This window comes from Jaculus jaculus, chromosome 2, assembly GCF_020740685.1.
Source record: "Jaculus jaculus isolate mJacJac1 chromosome 2, mJacJac1.mat.Y.cur, whole genome shotgun sequence".
Lineage (NCBI taxonomy): Eukaryota > Metazoa > Chordata > Mammalia > Rodentia > Dipodidae > Jaculus > Jaculus jaculus.
In genome coordinates this window covers 206284247-206308217 of record NC_059103.1, presented here as the reverse complement: position 1 = coordinate 206308217, position 23971 = coordinate 206284247, and the positions used below count along the sequence as shown (strand labels likewise).

At 44.1% G+C, this 23971-nt stretch overlaps 1 protein-coding gene across 1 annotated transcript in view; it reads right to left on the bottom strand.

Annotated features, from left to right (window-relative positions):
* Positions 1 to 23971, bottom strand: part of Kcnq3 (potassium voltage-gated channel subfamily Q member 3) — a 360138-nt gene that overhangs the window by 53002 nt on the left and 283165 nt on the right. Inside the window, exons 2-4 of the mRNA XM_045143089.1 lie at positions 11222 to 11312; positions 9580 to 9706; positions 322 to 494 (exon numbers count right to left, since the gene is read on the bottom strand). Coding sequence (XP_044999024.1) covers positions 322 to 494; positions 9580 to 9706; positions 11222 to 11312 — 391 coding nt within the window. The remainder of the gene's footprint in view (positions 1 to 321; positions 495 to 9579; positions 9707 to 11221; positions 11313 to 23971) is intronic.

Genomic DNA, 23971 nt, shown 5'->3' with positions numbered 1-23971 from the left:
AGCAGGCACACACACAGCCTCCAAGTTGATGTTGATGTTGATGGACAGATTATCACGCTAACTTTGGAAACAAGCAAAGTGAGCACTGATGAGGGGTAAGATATTTGATCAGAATAATTTGCACATGGTGGAGTTGAGACTAACTGAGGTCTTCCTGTTGCTCTGGCCACACCTGCATATATATGCCTCTTCTCCTCTTGTCTTGTCATCTTCAGTAGTGGTAACATAACTACCTTTACATGGCATAAGGGACCAAATTCCACTAAAGGGCACAGGTACATGAGGAGACCATGTGGTCTATGGCTACTCCATTGCACTCACTTTGCTGTGGGCACATATGGCTGAGCCCAGGAGCTTCCAGGTACCACCTCTTCTGTCCATCCGCAGCATCCGCAGGATCTGCAGGAAGCGCAGGCTTCGCAGGGAAGTGGCCAGAACATTGCCTTGGTTTCCCACAGCAACCACTGGCACCGAGGCAATCAGCACGAAGATGTCTGGGAATGAAAACAATGGCAGATACAGGGGGAATAAGGTCAGGAGAAAGCAATGCACAGGACCAGCAGTCATCTGCACAGGGCAGATGAAAATATAACAAGCAAGAGGCCGATCTCGTCACAGTTGTCTTGAACATGATATCAAACCTCTGATGGTCAGCGGAGTTATTCTCCTGTGAATTATGAGGAATTTGAGCTGAGATTGAAGCCTGTTAACTCCAAAATTGACTCAAGACCCCAAAGCTACAATTCCCCCAGGATCCCCATATATAACTTGTCATCTGCTATCAGGAGAAGTGGGGGTCGGGGGATGTTCAGTCTACAGAAGTGCAGTACAATTCTCAGACACTATTTTTTTCTCATTAGTTATTTATTTGTTAGAGAGAAGGGGAGGGAGGGAGAGAGGGGCATGCCAGTGCCTCTAGCCACTGAAAATGAATTCCAGATGCATGCACCACCATGTGCATCTGGCTTATGTGGGACTTGGAGACTTGAACCTGAGTCCTTAGGCTTCACAGGCAAGTGCCTTAACAGCTAAGCCATCTCTCTAGCCCTCAGATAATATTTTAACATAGGTTCTCCCAGAAAGCATGGCACAAGATGGGAACTTAGGTGCAATTTATTGGGAGATTACCTCACATTGAATAAGTGGTGGGGTGGGGTGTGAGTGTTATCAAGGTCACTGTAAGATTCTTTCAGCTGTAGGCAGACTACCTCTAATATCATTAATATTGATTGCTAATTTGATTGGATCTAGGATAATCTCTGGTCGTGTCTGTGAGGGCATTTCTAGATGAGGTTAGTTGAGGCAGGAGGCCCATCTAACTGTGGGCAGTTCCATTCTATCAGTTGGGCGCCTGGACTGAGAAAAATACCCGAACATTGGTATTCATTTCTTGCTGCTTCCTGACTATGGATGCAAGATGACCTGCCATATTAAGCTCCTACTTCTTTTCCATCCAAGATGTGATAGACTGTGTGTACCCTTAAACTGAGAGCCAAAATAAATGTGTCCTTCCTCAAGTGGCTTTTGTCAAGTATTCTGTCACAGCAATGAGAAAAGTCACTAATATGACCTCCCATGATCATCTTTCTAGAACATGGCCATCAGTCCACCAATCTTCTGACCCATGACCCTGCTAGTTGAGGGTCTGTCCTGGGATGATTGACATCCTTATACTTCTCATCTGATCTCCCCAAGCTTCACAGCAGGCCCTGGGGTACTCTGAGTAGGGAGTAACAGGACATGTCTACCACAGACATGGCTGAAATCAGAGGTGGGTCGAGGGTGAGACAGTTCTGCAAGGGCCTCCTAGCTCCTAGAGTCACAGAGTGTAGAACGATAAAATGAAAGAGAGGCTTTTCTCTCACACTGAGGTGGTGTCTGATCCTCATGTAAAACAGCTCTCCCATTGTTCTAAGTAGGATTAATAGAGACCGAAAAAAGAGAAAGAGAGAGATCCACCTCCAGAGCTCGGGTGATGGCTCAGTGTGTAAGAATGTTTGTTATGCAAATATGTGGACCTGATTTTGATCCATTCATGCCTGTAACTCTAGTCCTCAGGAGTGGAGGTAGAGACAAGAAAATTGCCAAGGTTGCTGGTCTGCCATTCTGACTGAAAATGTTAGCTCCAGGCTCTGTGGGAGACTATCTCAAGGAAACAAAATATAGAAAAGGACACCCATCCCATTCTGGGTATGTGCACAGGTGTGTGCAAATGGATATAACACATGCACCACATGGAAGGAAGAAAGGAAGGAAAGAAGGAAGGAAGGAAGGAAGGAAGGAAGGAAGGAAGGAAGGAAGGAAGGGAAAAAGACTCAATGGTCAAGTTAATTTAGGAATTACTTGATTACATCAGAGTCATTTGCTATTGGATTTCTACTAGTCATACAAATGAAGTACAGTCTCTCCAACGTTCTTTCTCTGTCATTAGACTTGGTTTTTACTGGCTCCCAGGATTCCGTAGCAAACTTTCTGTTAAGTTGTTTCCATGTTAAGGTCCTAATTTACAAAATGACTAACTTAAATCTGCCACACATATAAGAGTCCTCAAACGATCTACCAAACACCTGCTTTTCCTTCTGAAAATTTCATAACTTATCACTGTCATTTAACAGCTTCTTACTATTAATCTTAAGTGGTCAGCCGAGGAGAAAACACCAGGGCTGTTCTTTTATCATAATTGAATATTGGACATGAGCCGGTAATCCCAGGTGCTCTGTGAGGCAGGAGGATTAGAATAACAAGTTAAGGCCTGCTTGGGCCACAGAGTTGAGACCCTGTCTCAGAATTAAAAAGAATCCTTAAAAAGGGTTTATAACCTCAGTGTTCTTCTCTCGGGTGGCACCTACAGCTTCTGCCTGTCTTATGTCACAGGACATAGGACAGAGGCATTCTCCACACATAGGGCTTCTGGGGACAGTGTCAATCATGGTAGCTTCTTAGGATTTCAGGAATTTAAGGTCAGCTTCTGACGCCTCACCGGGATGGCCATCAGTCATTTCTTTTAGCTCAAGAAACTTGCCAGCAATGTGAACTTGGTGACAGACAGTCCAACACAAGGTTAAGGGCAGGTCCAGCGCTGATTCAGCTTGGGTGGTACAGGAGAGTCAGGAGAGCAGAGAAGCGGACTGCTTCCATCACTGGGTCATTTTTACTGTCACCATAAATGCTACTGCAGTCAACACCCTTGATGGGCATAGGAGTCTACATCGTTTCTAGAAAGATCTTCACATAAAACATTGCAACAGAATTGACTCTAGCTGTGACACTGACTGGAGCAAAACCATGCCAGGTGTGAGGACACCGGTCTCTCCTCAGTCCGCAGGGACAGTATCAGTACCACCAGTTGTACAGTTTCTCTGATGGAATGGATGCAAGGGCTTGTAAGCTACACACGCTGTGAAGGATCCAATCCAAAGCTCCCAGCAGCGTGGCTCCATTGGCACTTTCGCCTCCTTGGGTGACTTTCCATCCTAAATAAGGCATGTTATCACTTGGCTCTAGCACACTGTCCCCTTTCCAAGTAGAAATTGGCATGGGTGCTACTGTGTCATGGTTGTAGCCAATTTCCTTAATGTAGGTGTTGACTTCTTCAAGATTTTCTCCTTATTTCTTCTGGCTGTAGGGTACTCAACAAATTCTTATTGTTAGCACCAGTTATTGCATGTTTCACACTCAGCGTGTAAGCCAGAAGGGCCTGCTCTCAGATCTGCTGGTTCTTGGAGATACTAGTTTCAAGTTCAGCATCACCAACAGCAGCCATTAGGACAGTATAGACAGCCTGGGATGTATCTTTTTTTTTTTTTTTTTTTTTTAAGAGTCTCTGTGCTGAAGCAGCAATAACAGTAACCTAATACTAGCGTGTGTCCAGCTTCTAGAGAGAGATGTTGATAGTGACTCCATACTCACCCTCATCTTTCTGTCTAGAGACCCAGCTATATTTTAAGGAGCCATTCTTATCTCAGCAGCTGCCTCCATAAATTTCCAGGGGTCCTTTTGTTTATATCATATTTTTAGAGTTGCATTTTCTAGAAAAAAGCTACACCTATGTTGAAGACTTTTCAAGGGTGATTGATGATTGGAACTTCATGACTGTGGAGAGTTGGGATGGTTCTGACTGTGGTGGTTTAACTTAATATATATTCCTTAAACTCATGTGTTTGAAATGCTTGGTTTCCAGCTGACGGCAATTTGGGAGGTGGAGCCTTGCTGGAAGAGGTGTGTTATTGGGTAGGCTTAGAGGTGTTATAGCCAGATACCCTGTACTAAAGTTTTGCTCATTCTCCTGCTGCTGTTTTCCACCTGCTGTGTCAAGAAGGTGATGCCCAGCCTCTGTCCCACCATCTTTACCTTGCAAGCATGGAGCTTCCCCTCAAGACTATAAACCAAAATAAACAACTTTCCTCCCATCAGCTGATTTTCACTGGGTGCTTTGTGCCGGCAACAAGAAGATAACTACAATATAAAAATGGTACCAGAGGAGTGGGGATATACTGACTGCATGGCTTTTGGCGTCTTGCAAGTGATTGGTGGGAAGATTTGAAACCTTGGCCTAAGAGATGACTTGCAGTGCTGACGGCAGAGTTAGATAGACCGTTCAGGTCAGAGTTGAAAGAACCCCCCCCCCCCCCATGCAGAAATCATGCAGGCTTGGCTTATGAGGAGAAGAAAGAGCTTTGTCAGAAGTATACTAGAGGCAGCTTCTATAAGAAGCTTGCTGCATTCTTCCTGTGTCCTGAGAACTTGCAGGAGGTTACATTGCAAGTAAGCGGACTGGTATAAGAAAAACAATATGTCACAGCAATGAAAGTTTTAGGCTGGAGAACCTGCCTGTTCAGCAGCAACTATGTGAGATATCAGCACCACTGACACCAGGCCAGCGGTCCTGCATTGGGAAAATAGGAAGAATGCTCATTCTTTTGAAAGTAGGAGGTTTTGAATGTTGAAGGAGTGTTCTGCTCTCCACATTCAGATTCATTACCCATGGATTAACAAATTTGGTAGCCCACTTGTTATTGGAATTGGAGTGTAATAAATGCAGGAAAGAAAGGGTCATTGAATTTTCAATGTGGTTTGGTTTTTGGAAATGGCCATTGGGCCATATGAGACAGGGTTGCTGAACTCCATACACGGAGACCCCAGTAATGAGCATAGATTGTCATGGAGATCCCAGAAAGAATGATGGGATGGTTGCCAAGGAGAGCTGCTGGCTCAGGATGGATTCTTCCCCAGGCTGTGAGCAGCCTAGTTTAAGGGGTTTTCACAGGAGACTTTTCCCTTGGGGAGATGCAGACACACATCTGCACCCCAAAGAGGGCTCACATGGTAGACCAAAGGACATTATTGGGGTTCTCTTACAGAACATAAAGAAATGTTACTTATAGGATTGTGGGGCCCCTAAAGTAGCCATTTTGATGGAAAATACTGTGTGAAAATTATTAGTTGGATGCTCCTGACTAAGCTTCAGGATAAGCGCTTACTTAAGCATCGGGAGTCCAGAACAGCCACATCATGGAAAAATCTCATTCCACCCTGAATGACTATTTCCCATGACTGCTTTTAGAAGCTTCTTGTTCCTGTCCAAGAGTATGAGACCACAGAGCAGCCCTCAGTGGATTCACTGTGCTCCTCCCTCAGCCTCAGGATGAGGGCTTACTTACAGAGCATGAGACCCCACAGCAACACTACAGTGGAGCTTAATATACAAAGATTACCCCCGTGGATGCTCCTCCCTCAGCCTCAGGGTGAGGGCTGACTTACAGAGCATGAGACCCCACAGCAACACTACAGTGGAGCTTAATATACAAAGATTACCCCCGTGGATGCTCCTTCCTCAGCCTCAGGGTGAGGGCTTACTTACAGAGCATGAGACCCCACAGCAACACTACAGTGGAGCTTAATATACAAAGATTACCCCCGTGGATGCTCCTTCCTCAGCCTCAGGGTGAGGGCTGACTTACAGAGCATGGAGATTCCGGAGATACCACCTCAATGGAGCTAAGTGGAGTTCCTTGTTCCTAGCTCTTTTCCTCTCTATATATTCTCTCTTCCCTTTCCCAGTTCACAAGATCTTGTGCATTATCATATACAGCTCGTGTGGGGGGCCATCTCATTCTCAGAGGAGGGTCATCAGACCTTCCCCACACCATCTCCTGTGAGTTGACCCAGCTGCTTTTTTTTTAAATTTTTATTAACATTTTCCATGATTATAAAATATATCCCATGGCAATTCCCTCCCTCCCCACCCCCACACTTTCCCATTTGAAATTCCATTCTCCATCATATTACCTCCCCATTACAATCATTGTAATTACATATATACAATATCAACCTATTAAGTATCTTCCTCCCTTCCTTTCTCTACCCTTTATGTCTCCTTTTTAACTTACTGGCCTCTGCTACTAAGTATTTTCATTCTCATGCAGAAGCCCAATCATCTGTAGCTAGGATCCACATATGAGAGAGAACATGTGGTGCTTGGCTTTCAGGGCCTGGGTTACCTCACTTAGTATAATACTTTCCAGGTCCATCCATTTTTCTGCAAATTTCATAACTTCATTTTTTCTTTACCGCTGAGTAGAACTCCATTGTATAAATGTGCCACATCTTCATTATCCACTCATCTGTTGAGGGACATCTAGGCTGGTTCCATTTCCCAGCTATTATAAATTGAGCAGCAATAAACATGGTTGAGCATGTACTTCTAAGGAAATGAGATGAGTCCTTTGGATTTATGCCAAGGAGTGCTATAGCTGGGTCATATGGTGGATCAATATTTAGCTGTTTTAGGAACCTCCACACTGTTTTCCACAATGGCTGGACCAGATTGCATTCCCACCAGCAGTGTAGAAGGGTTCCTTTTTTTCCACATCCCCGCCAACATTTATGATCATTTGTTTTCATGATGGTGGCCAATCTGACAGGACTGAGATGGAATCTCAATGTAGTTTTAATCTGCATTTCCCTGATGACTAGTGACGTAGAACATTTTTTTAGATGCTTATATGCCATTCATATTTCTTCCTTTGAGAACTCTCTATTTAGCTCCATAGCCCATGACCCAGCTGCTTTTGATAAAGCTTGCAGTAGATGTTTACACCTTTCAATGTGAAGGAAGTTTGTCATACAATAGCAGTGGAATTGGAATACCAGAGACTTTGTCACTGGTTACAGATGTTGGACTTGCAGGTACTTGGAGTATTTGATGTTTGCCCTATTCGTTTTACATCTTATATTGGTTAAATTTTTATCTGCAGTGCCATTTATTGCAATGTGAGTGTTTAGTCTGTGCCATGATGTATTTTGGTTTCATAGCTCACAGCTAAGAGATCTTGGTCTATGAGGATGTTTGAACAGACTTGGGATTGATAATAGTTGGGAATGATAATAGCTAGGGGACTTTAAATTTGGGACGAATGCATTACATTTTACAACATGTATGGTCATCAGTTTATGGAGGCCGGGAGTAGAATGTAGCATTTTAAATAATGGGTGTCCCCATAAATTTATGTGTTCTGAGTGCTTGATCCCCAACTGATGGCAATTTGGTAGGTGCAGCCTGGCTGTAGGAAGTGTGTTTCTGGAGGTGGACTTAGGGGTGTTATGATCAGCTCCCACTTGCTAGATTTTGGCTCACTATTCCACTGCCACTCGCCACAGCAAGGAGGCCTTGTATAGCCTTTGCTCCACCATATTTCCTGTGCCATCATGAAGCTTCTCCTCAAGATGGTAAGCCAAAATAAATTAACTTTCTCCCATCAGCTGCTTTAGGTTGTATGCTTTATCCCAGCAACAATATGGTAACTGCAATGCTACCCCCTAGGTACATCATCTTGGATTACCTTTAGTCCTCTCAGTAGCTGGTCACTGTTCACCGCAGTGTCTGGTGAGGCAAAGCTAACCTGAGTCCTGCTAGGAAAGCTCATCGTGGCTCAGTAGAGATGGCTCCATGGGAGCACATCTGTCATGGAGGCGCCCAGGTTCCACAGGCCAGGATGACTTATCCTGGGAAGGAAGCTCTTTGAATTTGGACACAATCCATCTCAAAATTATTCCTTGCCACACCCATGCACACACAATATCCAGTTATTGTAAAAAGAAAAGGAATTTGCTTCATAGCATTGTGCTGGCCAAAGATATGTAAGGAAGGAAAGGACAGCAAGGGGAGGAAAGTATGGAGTGCATATCAAAAGAGAGAAAGAAAGAAAAAAGGAAGAATAAGGAAATAGGTGAAAAGCAATAACTAAAAAGGCCTCCAGCATCATACTCACATACATATTATGCACCCTACTTGCATTTGATATTCAAAAAAAAAAAAAAAAAAACTGAAAGCCTCCAAAGTCCAAGCTCTGCAGCAGGTGGGAATAAAGCCACAGGTGTTCCAGTGGACAGGGAACCAGTATACAGCAGCCCCAGGCTGCACGGAGGGAGACACTTAGGACATGAGCACGGCCCCGCTTTGTCCTGGTATTTCACCCATGCCCAAGGGGTTATGCTCAGCCTTGGGGGTCACTTTCAAAAGGAAGGTAAGGAATGGATAGCCCTTCTCAGAAGTCAGGGACTTTGGTGCTGCAAACATGTTGTGTCAGGGGCAGCTGATGTCACCTGGCACATTTTCCATGGATAAGAAAAGATGCATGTTCTTATCCTTGCACCTTCTTCCCAGGGGACCGATCCTCTATGACTCCTGCCTTAGCTCAGGGAACTAGTTTCCTGTCACTACATGGCTTCTAGGAGCATTTTCTGATGGTAACACTGTTCACTCTCAAAGTGCCTGCACCTGGATTGAGGTATTCCAGTGACAGTGCCCAAAGCCATGCTTAGATCAAAATAGAAGCAGAATAGTGGTTGGAGGGGTTACAGGCATTTGATTCTCCTAGAAATGATGCAATGAAATAGATCTGCTGCTCACTATGTAGCAATGGCCTCAGCTCTGTAAGTCTTGGTTTCTATCTCTGTAAGATGAGTAAAATGTGGTCTGACAGAAATACATTTTTTAAATATTTTTTTAAAGATTTTTATTTATTTATTTGATTATTTGAGAGTGACAGAGAAAGAGGCAGATAGAGAGTGAGAGAGAGAATGGGCACGCCAGGGCTTCCAGCCACTGCAAACGAACTCCAGACACGTGCACCCCCTTGTGCATCTGGCTAACATGGGACCTGGGGAACTGAGCCTCGAACCGGGGTCCTTAGGCTTCACAGGCAAGCGCTTAACCGCTATGCCATCTCTCCAGCCCCAGAAATACATTTTTAGTGACAACTCCAACCCTTTCCAGCTTGGAAGATGGAGGCAAGTTTGGCTGTCATGGTAACGGGATGTGCCGCTAGTCTAGGTACCAGTGACACTAGATACCTTGCATCCCATGGCTTCTTCCCAACCTAGATACAATCAGTGAGCCTGACCACTACCCTGGCAAGACGCCCTTTCAACATCCCGATGGGTGGCGTGAGTTATCAGAATCCTTCCAGCCATGTCAGAGGCTGCGCTGCCCTCCTCTTCACAATACCATGAAATTTCCTCCGACAGCTAACGTAGGAGAGGAATGAGGCCTCCGCGGGGCTCGGTGGCGGGGCTTACCCAACATGCACAGGGGCTTCCTGGCAAACTTCAGCCTTCCCCGCCAGCCTTTGTATCGGCAGCAGCATCCTGCAGCCCAGATCCTCAAAGCGAACTCAGCTCCAAAGATGAAAATAGCAAATGTTTCCTGCATGAAGAGCATATGGGGAGTAGGTTAACTGGGGCCCAGGGTCAGGACGATCAAGCCGTCCTCTGAAAACCAGCAGAACCAAGCTTCTGTGTCCCTGCTGCTGCGCTGGTGGGAGGCGCTGACGGTGGGGAGAAAGATATACAGGTCACCTCTACCTGATCTTACGTCTTTGTTCTCATGTGCTGACTATTGCTTCTACTATTTAGCTTGCAAAGTGGGTTCTTGGCTGCATTTTTTTCTTTGTATATTTATATGAAATTATATTAAATATAATATATTTATGATAATATATGTGTATCTATCTGTCTATCTACAAATAAGAGGTAGGGAGAGAAAAAGTAAGTATGGGCATGTCAGGGCTTCCCGCCACTGCAAGTGAACACCAAACAAGTGCCACTTTGTGCATCTGACTTTACTTAGGTACTGGGGAATCAAACTCAGGCCATCAGGCTTTATAAGCAAGTACCTTTAACCACTGGGCTATATTCCCAGCCCCTAAGTTTTAAAAACATAGACATTTTTATTTATTTATCTGTAAGCAGAGTAGGGGAGGGAGGAAAAGAGAGAGAGAAATATAAGAAAATGGACATGTCAGGGCCTCTTTCCTTTTCAAATGAGCTCCAGGTACATGGGGTACTTTGTGCATCTGGCTTTACATGGATCCCGGGGAGTCAAACCCAGGCCAGTGGGCTTTGCAAGCAAGCATTTTTAATTGTGGAGCCATATCCCAACCCTTTCCCTATGCTTTTGTATGAATCAATCATTTTGTAAAGTCCCATGGATGTGTTAAAAAGGTGATGACATCAAATTAAAAGAGAGACTAGTGGAGAGAGGGAAGGGATATGAGGATATGATGGAGAGCAGAGTTATGAAGGGGAAAGTGGGGAAGGGAAATACCATGGTTTATTGTCTGTAAGTATAGAAGTTGTCTCTTTCTCTCTCTCTCTCTCTCTCTCTATATATATATATATATATATAGATAGATAGATAGATAGATAGATAGATAGATAGATAGATAGATATAGATAGATAGATATAGATATATAGATATATATATCTCCCTAAAAAGTGCAATAAAAGCTATTGTTCCTAACAGTGTGTTTGGATCCTGGTATTGCTAATTGTGACTGAGGGCTGCTCAGCATAGCTCTGGGGCCAGGCAATGCCTCAGGACTTCCCTTGCATTGTCCTCAATTTTAAATTTTGGGAAAACAAAGCAGGGGTAGGGCTTGAGATGCGTTCATGTGAGCTTTCAGAGGATCAAGATGCTATGCTGTATAATTCTGTGTGTCCCTCTTATCTTCATCTGGAACAGCAAATCTTTGTGTGGAATGCTGTGTCCATGAAGATCTGGCCAGGTGAGGGACTGTGGCTTTTTCTTGAGCCTGGACTTGGCTGAGGACATAAGAAAGGCACAGCAGGAAATACCACATCCAGAGGTGACCTCCTTGTCATTACATGGATGTCATCAAGATGCCCAAGCAGAGCTCAGCTACAGTGGCCCCAGCTCACCAGCAGTAGAAGCCAGTCTCCAGACACTGTCTCGTACTCCTTGAAGGTAGTCAGCACGGCCAGAATCAAGCACCCCAAGACAATCAGGAACCTATAGTGGGGAGAAGAAAGAAAGGAAGGAGCTTTTAGGCATGGTTGGGCAAGCAAAGGCAGGAAAGGGGGTCAGCTAGGAGGTTACATCTTCGACCGGACACTGCCAAATGCTTCATATTCCAGTCCTTGTGTGAGGCTAGAAGTTGGATAGGTTTTCTCTTCTCAGATTCTTGAAGGAACCCAAGAAGGCTGAGAGGTTAAACAAGCTGCATCCTATTACTTACCCAGCTAGCTTGTAGATTGAGTTATTTGGTGTCCCTGAACACAGCTGCTGATCAATAAAGAGCTGCACAGCTAAATGTGTTTCCAACCCTGCCTGGGAACTGCGCCAAGACCCCCAGCCTCCTTGTGCATTGGAGCATAATGCATAATTTCAACTATGTCTGAAATCTACCTACTGTAGGCCTCCTTAGGGGATAATGAGGGTGATGATCATGGTGATGAAGATGAAGATGATGGTGAACACATAAAGCATTCCCACCACTACCGTCGGGTGAAAACCTGCCACTTTTCTCATACCAGTTCATCACCACCGCAAGTACTAAGGTCAACATGACCATTCACCTGCTGAAAGGATTTAAAGAGCGAGATTGTCTAAGATATCAAGTGGTTGGTCCTGTAATGTGAACCACCAGCCACAGCTTCATGACATCCTTTGCCATAAGTTGTCATTGAACAAGGAGGTGGAGCCCAAGGCCTGGTCAGTGTGCGGGAAGAAGAGAAACTTGGAGTCCCCAAGATGAAGTTGTGGAAATTGGAGTGTTTACCCAGACTCAAACTCATCCCTACTCCCACACTGGTGTGAAAGTACACCTTGGGACAAATCCCCAAGGTGTGCTCAGTGGTCCCCAGTGAGTCAGACCTCAGTGCAAGCAGAGCCCATGGCTTACTTCTAACAACAGGATATGGCACAGATGACGGGCTCCCTTCCTTTATTTGCTGTGTAATAGGGCAAAGGCAATGGGGTGGCCGTGCCTGTGGCTATCACCCACTGCACACGCTCTGTCTCCACAGACGGAAGCTCGAGAGTCCTTAAGTGGTCCCACTGTGAGCGACCCGGGAGGCTGTGCGGTAAGGAGCTGCAGTGGTTAGCTGGGTGGGACGCCTGTTCTCAGCCAATGATAGCATGAAAATGGGACCTATCTACAGTGGTTTGAATCAGACACTTCCCATGAGCTTTTGGGTTTTAGGTGCTTGGTCCCCAGTTTATGGCAGGTTTGGAGGTGAAGGCTTATTGGAGGAGGTGTGTTGTTGAAAGGTGCGCTTAGAGTGTTATAGCCAGCTCCCTTCGCTAGAGCTCAGCTCACCCTCCAGCTGCTGTAGCAAAGACGTGATGTCCAACCTCTGTTCCACCATCTTTTCCTTATAATCATGAAGCTTCCCCTCGAGACGTAAGCCACAATAAATCCCCCCCCCCCCAGCTTCTTTTGGTTAGGTGTTTTTGTCCCAGCAACAGAAGTCAGCTGCAACACTTTTACAACTGTAAGGAACATCATCAACCATCAAGAACAAAAGAATGAATATGGCCATGTCATAAGCCACCAGGACCAATATCAACGATCCAGAGGAACCCAGTGGTGGCTTACAACCACGAGGCCCAATCACCATCCATCCAGAACAGAACACAGCCATGCCCTGGACTGCTGGGTTGTGAGACCGCGATCCAGCTAAGCCAGAAGCCAGTGTGGCTACCAGCCACCAAGTGAGTGGCACTTTGTCACAGTGATGAAAACTCATAATAGAATGAAAATCCATGGCCTACACATGCAACCTGCACAGAAAGGGGTGACGACATGGTGTCTAGGGGACGTTTTCCTTGGCCTGTAAGGCTACACACCCAGAAAGCGGAGGTTGTGCTAGCTCATCTCTGTATCCAGGGCCTGTTTAGAAAGTTGGTCACAGTGGTTTCAGAAGTTAGAAATTCCGCATTGTTGGAATTAAAGGCCTAGACTGTAAAGCAGCCCTAGAGAGATGGGCAAGGGTTCCCTGGGCTAAATAAAGACTTTACGCTTGGTCCTGCAGATCTTTGAAAAAGTGCATGGAGATGTAGCTCAGTGGTACAACATGGGCCATACTTCAAGTGCAATCTCCCCCCCCCACACACACACACAAACACACACACACGCACAGTATCTGTATATAGATAAACCCCTTATCTATGGTTTTGTTTGTGGGTTTCAGGTACTTGTGATCAGCTGTGGTCTGAAAATACTAAATGCAGAATTCTAAAAATGAGCAATCAAGAAATTTTAAGTAATGGTATTAAAATATCTTGTCATTATTTTATTAGTTACTGCTGTTAATGTCTTAGTGTACCTAATATAGAAATGAAACTTTATTGTAGGTCTGCAGGAAAATTATCGTGAGTATAGCATGGTTCGAGCTAACACTTCAGGCATTCACAGCACATCTTAGAATATGGATAAGGCAAGGGGAACAGATGTCCAAGGATGGAGGTTAGAGGGTGCTGTCCTTACAGGCTGATGAGAAGGAGGCTGGAGAGGTGATGAGGGACCAGCAAGAGGTGGGTTCTGTGGGGTCTCAGCATGACTAGTGGCAAGGAGGTGGGAGGCAAACCAGAGGAGCATTAGCAGGAGGGTCTCATGGCTGAGGAGCAAGATGGACATCAGGATAATACTGGTGTCCTGCAGGACCATGAAGACAAGAGGTTTCATGTAGAATGGCTGAGGGTGAGGTTCAGGTGGAAATCTCCATAAGACCAATAAAAATCTAATCAAAAGCTTAAAGGAGATGTTTAGGGTGAAGACTTCACACCCTTGTAGCTTTAGCAGGTTGGTTTTATAGTCAGGAGAGGGCATGGCTAATTTATCCTAAACCAACAACCCACTTTTCAATACAGTTCTTACCTGTGGGGAGCACGCAAAACCATCGTCAGCCAGCAGGGGGCAGCAAACACCCACGTAGCTCTGCATTTCCTCCCGCTGACATCATTGGGATCTACGTTATGATACTGGAGCACAATCACTACTTTGTGAAGCTCAAAACATCCAGGAAACAACCCTTAACCAGAAGAGGAAAACCAGCACTTGAAATCTTCAAGTTTCAGTATGTTCTTAAAACCGGAACTGGATTCAGGCAGATTGCATGTCAGTCTCACAGACAGAAGCCAGATGTGTCCTTGAACCCTGACACCTTTTTCCCTTTGGGCCTTTGTCCTTTGCCTCTTTAGGTTACTCTTCTACAGTACTGACTGTTCCCTCCCCTTTCTTATTTCTCTCCCCTCCTTTTCTTCTTTCTTCCCCCTTCCTTTTTTCCATTTTCCTTTCTATTCACCTCTCCCCCAGGTCTGCTCTGTATCCACTGCCTCTCTCCACTTCTGCATTCTCCAGGCCTGAGAAAGGGTTTGTGGCCAAGACCTTTAGGAAGAGCCAACAGGGCGCTCTTGTCTGCAGCTGTAGACTGGGTTTGCAAAGGATGCCAGTCAATGCCAATGGTATCCACACGCCCTTAAAACCCATGCAGTCTTCTGCATGCTTCTCCTTAGTACTCTTTCCTCATACTATGTGGTCTAGACTGCATTAGGATGCACACAAGTTGGCACTGTGTGGCACACGGAGATCAGAACAACCCAGTGTCATCTTGTCTAGGCACACTCTGTTTCAGACCTCCCCAGGAAGCAGATAGGAACATAAGCTTTTCAGACAGAGATGTGAGGGGAGAACCACACTGAGACAAAAAGATGCCAGTCGGGGGCCATTCTCTCCTTCACCCCAAATGCGACAGTCAGTGAGGGGCTGTTGCAGTTAGCTTCTTGTTGCTGGCACAAAGTACCAGACCAAAAGCAGCTTGTGGGAAGATGGTGCTACAATTCCATCACGCACTGGTGCATGCAGTCAAAGTCCCTCTTTGGCTATTTATAAAGAGCTTCCTTTTCTCATTGTATCAGGTCCATCCAACCTTTTAGACACATGCTATGTTTTTGGAGGGTGGAAGCTGCTGACTGGGAACAGGCTCACCAGCTTTCTTGGATCAAGCCTCTCTTCTCCTCTCCATAACAGCAGAAGTACGCAGTGACCCCCTGACGGGGCCACCAACACCCTGTCCACACCCTGCTCACATGTGACAATTTCAGGGCTATGCTATCCTAGCCTTGGAAGGTCACATTTCCCTCCCTGTGGGGTGGCAACAAGAGCCATTACCTAGGTCTTTCCAGCTTCCTGGGCTAGGTTCAGCTGGGCCCAGCAAGCGGAGATGTTTCAGTCCATCTCTTGTATTTTATGACCAAAATACCAAGAGGATAGCTAAAAGGCTAGGAATTGCTTATGTTCTCACAGTTTCAAAGGGTCCAGTTCATGGCTCCTTAGTCCCATGCACTTGGGCAGGACACCACGGTGACAGGAGCATGTGGTAAGCTGCTCACTTCATGCTGGATAGCAAGCATACAGGCGATATAGGGCAAGATGTTACCCCAAAGAAATGTGCTAGTGACCTCATTCCTCCAACTACGCCTACCTCCTACCTTTCACCAGCTCCCAGTAATTCCATCAGATTAGAAATCCATCCAGGGACAAAGCCATTCTTTAGATGAGAGCCCTGAGGGTCTAGTTACCTGGAGATGACCTCACAGACACATCCAGAGCTGTGCTTCACTAATCTCCTCAGAACTTCTTAATTCTGTTAGCAGTTAAAATTAATCATTATGGAAAGCAAAACCCTACCTAGAAAAACTAAAAAAAAAAAAAAAAAATTAATCATTATAATCCTCCCAAAATGACTATAAAACAAAATGTTAAGTCACATAGTATTGCACAATTTGGGTACTAAAATATATCTCTCAATTAACACTTGGTTCAGTCCTTACCTATTCTGATAGTGCGCAGTTGAGATCCTAACCTGTATTTTGTCAATGCTGAGACATAATTAACACAAGTTTTGTATTTCAATTCTGTTTTTTGAGATAAAGTACTGACAAGTCGTTTTCTTTCCTTTTTGTTATGAATGATTAGCTTCCATTTGCACTAATTTCTGGTTAATTGTGGCATAAAAGCCATTTTTTAAAAATCGTCATAGAGGGCTTGAGAGATTGCTTAGTGGTTAAGGCACTTGCCTGTGAAGCCAATGACCCAGGTTCAATTCTCCAGGTCCCATGTTAGCCAGATGAACAAGGTGACACATGCATCTGGAGTACGTTTGCAGCGGCTGGAGGCCCTGGCACACCTATTCTCACTCTGTCTCTTTCTCTCTCTATCCCTCTTTGTGTCTCAAATAAATAAATACAATAGATAAATTAAAATGTTTAAATATAATCCTCATATGATATTCAGCTATACTGAAAGAGAATTATCCAAAAGTGTTAATACGTATGCAGAATTCTGGCAAATGCTAACTTATTTCTTCTGTTTGTGTGCTCATAAAATGCATTAAAATTGACTTAAGGGCTGGAGAGATGGCTTAGCGGTTAAGTGCTTGCCTGTGAAGCCTAAGGACCCCGGTTCGAGGCTCGGTTCCCCAGGTCCCACGTTAGCCAGATGCACAAGGGGGCGCACACGTCTGGAGTTCGTTTGCAGAGGCTGGAGGCCCTGGCACGCCCATTTTCTCTCTCTCCCTCTATCTGTCTTTCTCTCTGTGTCTGTCGCTCTCAAATAAATAAATAAATAAAAATAAATAAAATTGACTTAATAATACACAGGAAAGAAACACTTGCCCTTCAAGACATTTACATATATATATATATATATATATATATATATATATATATATATATATTTTCCCCCCCCCCCTCAGGCTGACCTGGCATTCACTATGTCTTCTCAGGGTAGCCTCGAACTCATGGCACTCCTACCTCTGCCTCCCGAGTGCTGGGATTAAAGACGTGCACCACCATGCCTGGTTTATGACATTTATATTCTTGAATTAGGGAAAGAAAATTCACACTGGAAAGCTGGAAAGTCTTCATTTCTATATCTACATCTAGATATGTTACAGCCATACCAACCTATAGATCGACAGATGTGTAAAATAGATATTGATTTTAATCATCTATTAAAGATTAGAAAACTGTTGTCCTCAGACAAAATTTGGCCCATTGCCTGGTTCTGTAAATAAAGTTTTATTGGAACACAGCCACACTCACTTGTTAATGTGTTGTCTATGGTTTTTAACAGTATCTGCATTGGGTAGCTACAGCAGAAATCTTCTGGCTCACAACAGTTATGAACTTTATTATCTAGTGCTTTGACTAATTAAAAGTTGTCAAGATATGAATACTTGAGGGAAATTTAATCCAATCAGTATAACCCTAGAACAGCTTACATGCTTAATACTAAATAGAAATAATGTCTAAAACTTAAAAGTCAGAGACAATCTTAAAACACCTCTGTTGTAAGTCAATGGGACATTTAAAATGATTACAGGATAAAGCAGGGGCATATCTGAGTTTTTTGAGGCTATCTTTCAGGAAACTGATACAAATGACGGACAATAATTAGAATAGAGCCTCTAGTTAAAGCCCTTTTAGGACAGGAAACATTGGCTTGAATTTCACGGTGCGTCAACATGCACAACCCCCTCCTCCTCTTCCTCATCCTCAATCCTATGAACTAACCTTAGCTTGTTATATAATATATATTGGCAATTGCTACTATTATGAATAGGATTATTATTTTTACTATTACAAACAGCGCCTGGAGGTCTTGTAAATTTTCAAAGAGTAGAAGCAATTATTGTTATTACAATACATTTGAGCTTCAACAAACATACATCACCCTTGAACATAGAGCCTCCTGCATGTTAGGCAAATGTCCTATCACTAAGTACATGTTTTGTTTTCTTAGCTTTTATTTTGAGTAAGGTCTTCCTCAGTCTCTCAGGCTAACCTTAAAGCAGTCATGTAAGTTGGCAGACCTTGAGCTTGTCTGGAACTGCTGCTTAGCCTCCCAGGTGGCTGTGATCATAGGCCCGAGTTCACGGGGGGGGGGGGGGTTGTCACCTCATTTGTGGTTTGTAAATAAACCAACAACCATGTGTACATGGTGCTCCAGCATCCTGTCTGCATGGTCCCAGTGGGTGCTCCCTTGAGCCGTGAGACAAACTTCTCCATGACCCATCACACACTGTGGGAAGCTTCTATCAAACAAAGACCAGGCCCCTGGGGCTGAGCACACTGGGTTTTCACATCCTGGCTCCCCTCTGGGCTTCTGGCTCCTCATCTGAAGGGTGGAATGAGGTACTTGCTGCCTGGTAAGTGGACTTGGGAGATAATGGATATAAAATCCTTACTGGCAGGCAGTAGGCACTCAGCAAATGTAGCTTCCCCTCCAGTTTGCTGACAAAGGCATGCTCACTTACAAATTATTTATAATTGGGAGCACAAATTGGGAGGCAGATGGATTGAGTTTAATCTTGACTGAACGATTTGTTGTTCTGTGACTTTGGATAAGAACCTTACCTTCTCTGATCCAGCAACCCCTCATGTTTCTTTTTTTAAAATTTTTTATTAGTTATGCACACAGTGTATACAGTCATGCTGGTACCATTGTTAGCCTGCTCCCTATCCTTCCCCCTCTGTAAAGACCCTCCTCTTTGGGGAATATGGACCTTGCATTGTGGGGTTAGCCATCAGTTATGGGGAAGAGGCAATGTCTCCGTGTACAATGACCCAACGTGTGGCTCTAACGTTCTTTCTGCCCCTCTTCCACAAATTTCTCTGAGCCATGTTGGGTTCATTTTAGGTCTGCTTCAGTGATGAAGTCTTGGGAGCCTCTGTGTCTCTGGATATCTGGTTTGGTAGGAGTTGAGAATTCTCTGTGTCTATCTCCTTGATCCTTGTGCTGGTACCAGGTTCACCAAGAAAGTAGCATTCTTGCTCACTTCCCTAATTACTTAGTTTCAGCTGGGGTCCTAATGAGGTGTGATGTGCTAGTTCTCTCCGTAGCTCATATTTATTTTACCATCCCCCCAGAGATTTTATGAGGACTAAACATACCTCAGTTTCTCCATATATAAATCATGGATAATGAAAAAATGTTAAGATGAGTGCTTGATATGTATTAGCCATTACTATTATGAATAGATTTGTTATCTTTATTATTACAAACAGAGCCTTGGGGTTTGGTAAATTTTCAATAACTGGAAGCAATTATTATTATTAAATACATTTGGAGTTCATCAAACATATCTCACCTATGGGGCACACTCCCAAGAGACACTTTAACTATATTTCATTGTCTTTCACACACCATCAATTACAAGGCATACCACAATTGCATCGCCTTCTAAGAAAGGGAAACTGCCAATTAAATTATGACAGCCCTTGGTTATATTTCAAACACTTGCTCTTGAGATACAAAAGTGGGAAAATATGTATGTCTGAATTGATTAAACAAGTAGGTGTAGGAATCTTTTGCCAAGACCTTTAAGATAAACCCTTTGATGTTAAGACGTGATTTCAGGTACTTCTCTCTGGGTATGAGGCAGGTTAGAAGCAAACCTTATGTCTCAGGAACCAAGAGGGACCATTCCTCTAATTCTAACACCAAATATTTGCAACCTACACCCAGTACACCAAATGTACTAGCAAACTACATCTTTCTAATTGAAGTAATATCTCCCACCTAGTCTATCTTTCCCCATCTATATGATTAACCCATCATCGTTTCTCTCTGGAATCCCTCTGGCAAGTTCTTGAGTGATCTCTAATATCTACCCTGGCCACTAAATCCATCTGCCATAACCATCATCTGTCATGTATTCTTCTGCCCACTTACCACCTGACCACTACTCTCATTATAGCCTTTGTTATGATAAGCTTCTTTTCTCCCTTTTCTATTATTATTATTATTAGAAATATATTGTGTATGGATACATCATGTGTTGGTACTCTCTTGTCCCTCATCCCTGCCCCTGTTCCACTGGAGATGCTCCTCAGTGGGGTTGCAGGTATTCCCTCTGGGATTGTGGTTTACACATTGTGGGAGCAGCTGTCAGCTATTTTTTGGGGGAAAGGAATGCCTCTGGGCATGATGTCCTAATCTGTGGCTCTTACAATCTTTCTGCCCCCTCTTCTGCAAAATTTTCTGAGCTGTGTTGAGTGAGTTTTAAGTCTCTTTCAGTGATGACCTCTTAGGAGCCTGTGGATCTTTGCTTTGGTAGGTGTTGAGTATTCCCAGGATCTGTCTTCTACACCCTGGTGTAAACCCTGGTGGTTTCAGCTGTGGAATGGCTGAAGTGTGAGGGGTTACGATCAGCTTCTTTCTCCCTCTACTTCCAACCCACTCTGCATTCTCAACTGTCCACGCTCCACGATCACATAGCTCTTCATGGGCAAGTTGGTTCCTTAGAAAGCAAATCTGGGTTTGAAGTCTGGACTACATTTCAAGGCCGTTGCACTTGGTCACCATTGCCTGGGAACCTGGCTGTCCTTATTTATGAAGCCAGGCTAATAAGATGCTGTGTGAGCACATCCAGAAAGCTGTTATACCTGAGTACGTTTTGTGCACCAGTGAAAGTTGGCCGTTTTAGACCTCTGCCAGCCCTGCCCAACAGCTGCACCATAGGCCTGCCCGTCTCCTCGTCAACTTCCAACCATGGCGATAAGGTGACAACAGTAACACCTGACAGAACCTCCCCAGTGTGAACTAGGGGGGAAATACGGAGCTTCTTTTGTGTTCACTCAGGAACGGTGACCCCAGAGTTCTCGCCTCATGTCACCAGTATCAGCTTTATTGCCTTTTACGTAATTTCTTCAAGATTTCTCATAGGACACACAGTACCACAGAGCTGGAAGGGGCTGTGCAATACTCATTAAGACAGAGAAGCAGCTGCCAACATCTCTTTGTTGCAAAAGTCTGTATGACTCTACAGGATGGTCAAACAAAGCTTATATTTTAAAGCTTCTATATGCCTTAAATGAAAGTCCAGTTAACTACTCTGTAAACAAAATATTCCTTGCTTCACACTGTAAGTATTATTGCTGGAGGTCAGAATACATCTTTCCCTGGACACACACTCTGACATCAGAATGATGTCAAGCCAGAAGAGGATTCTTGATTTGTCAAACACTGTAGAACACTCACTCTGGACAGTCAGGAAGCACTATGGACAGGCATTGGATGAAAGAGAGCCTACCTTAGTGGGAAGAGAGTGAACTTTACAATCAGAGGCTACCTTTGATCCCAGCTTCTCAGCCTCAATCTGGAAAAGCAGGCTACAGTATTTGAATTCTCATAGCCTGGAATTTGTTTTTAATTATTTTTGATTAGCATCAGAGTTTCAGTTTTCACTGTGGAGGTTTCAAACACAATTTGTTTTAGTTGATTTCCCTCATGCCCCTTGTTCTCATTCCCCCATCTCCTTGTGCCCTCCATCCTCTCCCCCATGTCCTTTCCACTTCCACGTCACATGCGTCCTTTTGCCCTCCCCCTTCCTGGGCATCTGTTTTTACTCTTGGTCTTCTTTCTAGCTCTTTAGACATATGTTCTGTGAGATTGTGGTGGAAATTGATAAAAGAATGTGAAGTCCAGGCAGATGCAGCAGTAAGCACAGATGTTAAAAATGGGGGATGAATCCTCAAGCGATGATGCAGTGGTAAAATGTTTGCTGCAAAAGAATGAGGACCCAAGTTTGGATCCCCACTGCCCACGTGAAAGCCAGGCCTGGTGATGCATGCCCATATTCCCAGTGCTGCCGAGGCAGAGACAGGAGGATCCCTGGGGCTCACTGGCGAACTAGTCTTGCTGAATTGGAGAGCTTTAGGTTCAGCAAGAGACCTTGTCTCAACAAGTAAGGTAATGAGTGACTAAGAGAGACACCTGATACTCATTTCCAGCCTTAACATGTGCACCCCTACATGCACACACACACATGTAAATACACACATACACACACAACACAGGCAGGCACTGGTCACAGCGCCTTGGTCAGAGCTGAGACCATTTAGAACAGCTGTATTTATTGCTATTATGGTGGTTTGATTCAGATGTCCCCCATAAACTCAGGCCTTTCCACCTCATCCTGCTGGTTTCTGTGCCCCCCCCCCGCCCTGTGCTTATACCCTGACAACCTGTGCTTCTTCAGCTCCCACCATAAACCCAAAACATTCTAACTGATGATTTCCTAGTCACTTTGCATGTCTACAGATACGTCGACCCTGTGCATATCCAAATGTCTAGATTTGGTAGATACTTAGTGGAGACTTTCTAAAGCAAACCGTGGAAGTAAAACTCCAAGAACCATCATATTGAAGTCAAAACCTCATAAGTCAACAATATTCATTTCTCCTGGCCCTTTCTAGCCCAAGGACAGAGTCATATACAATGTTTACAAATTTTCATTGCCATAATGTTGCAGTCTGTATTTTAGCTTACTAGAGAATAAATAGTCTGCTTAGCTATAAAACATTCAAGATGATCATGTTTAATGAAAGAGCAGCATTCTATGACCTCAGCACCCTGAAATATGTATAACCACCCCCTTTTGCCAGAGTGCTAGCTCCCTCTTGCCTTATGCACTATTTGACAGCAAATCTTTTTGCATCTAGGTTTGTTTCATAGAATACCAATTCCTTGCAACAAATCCCTGGAATGTCTTTGTGAACTGAAGGTCCCAGGAAAAAAAGCCTCACCTATATTGAAGACCCTTCAAGGTTGATGAACTGATTAGAATGTTCTGATTGTGAAGAGCAGGAATGGTGCAGATTCAGAGCCAAATGGTCTTGGGTTTCCTTGCTAGCCACTTTCCATCTGCTCTTATGTCTGACCTACCTAGCATCCTTGTGACAATTGGGTAAAATATTTTGGGATGTATTTATTTCATAGACCAAGGCTTTTACCAACTCCAGAGCTGAGACCTACAGGAGAAATTTTCCTGCTTTGCTGTAACCCACACACCTGTTTTATGACTTTCTTTGGTTCTGTGTCTTTAAAGACTTCATGAAACCATTTCCATATTGAAACATGTTATTGGTGCTAACCAGAATCTATATTCCCAGACTATGGTCACTTATATTTGGCCCCAGAATAAGATATATCTTATTCTACTTGAGGTGCAAGCAGTGTTTTGTGTTGACATCTTTAAAACATCTAAATATATTCTTTTTTTTTTTGGTTATTCGAGGTAGAGTCTCACTCTGGCTCAGGCTGACCTGGACCTGCTCCCCGAGTGTTGGGATTAAAGGCGTGCGGCACCACGCCTGGCCCTAAATAGATTCTTGATTTATTTTGTCAGACTGCTTTTTTCTTTTTATAATATATTTCATGTATTTATTTATTTGAGAGGAAGGGAGGGAGAGAGAGAGGGAGGGAGGGAGAGAGAGAGAGAGAGAGAGAGAGAGAGAGAGAGAGAGAGAAAATGGGCATGCCAGGGCTTCCAGCTACTGTAATTGAACTCCAGATACATGCACCTCCTTGTGCATCTGGCTTACGTGGATCCTAAAGAGTTGAACTGGCATCCTCTAGCTTTGCAGGCAAATGCCGTAACCATTAAGCCATCTCTCTAGCCCCAGACTGCTTTTTCTAAAGGGACTGTCTGCTATACCCAGGAACATGTGTGAACCCTACATCTAACCCAATTTCACAAGAACTGGCTATTCTCATTTGTGAATTGTCTTAGTGTGCTTTTTATGTGCAGTTATGTGTCTATGTGATGTCTGTGCATGCATTTGTACACATTCTTACATTTGTAGTTGCACACGTGAGGGTG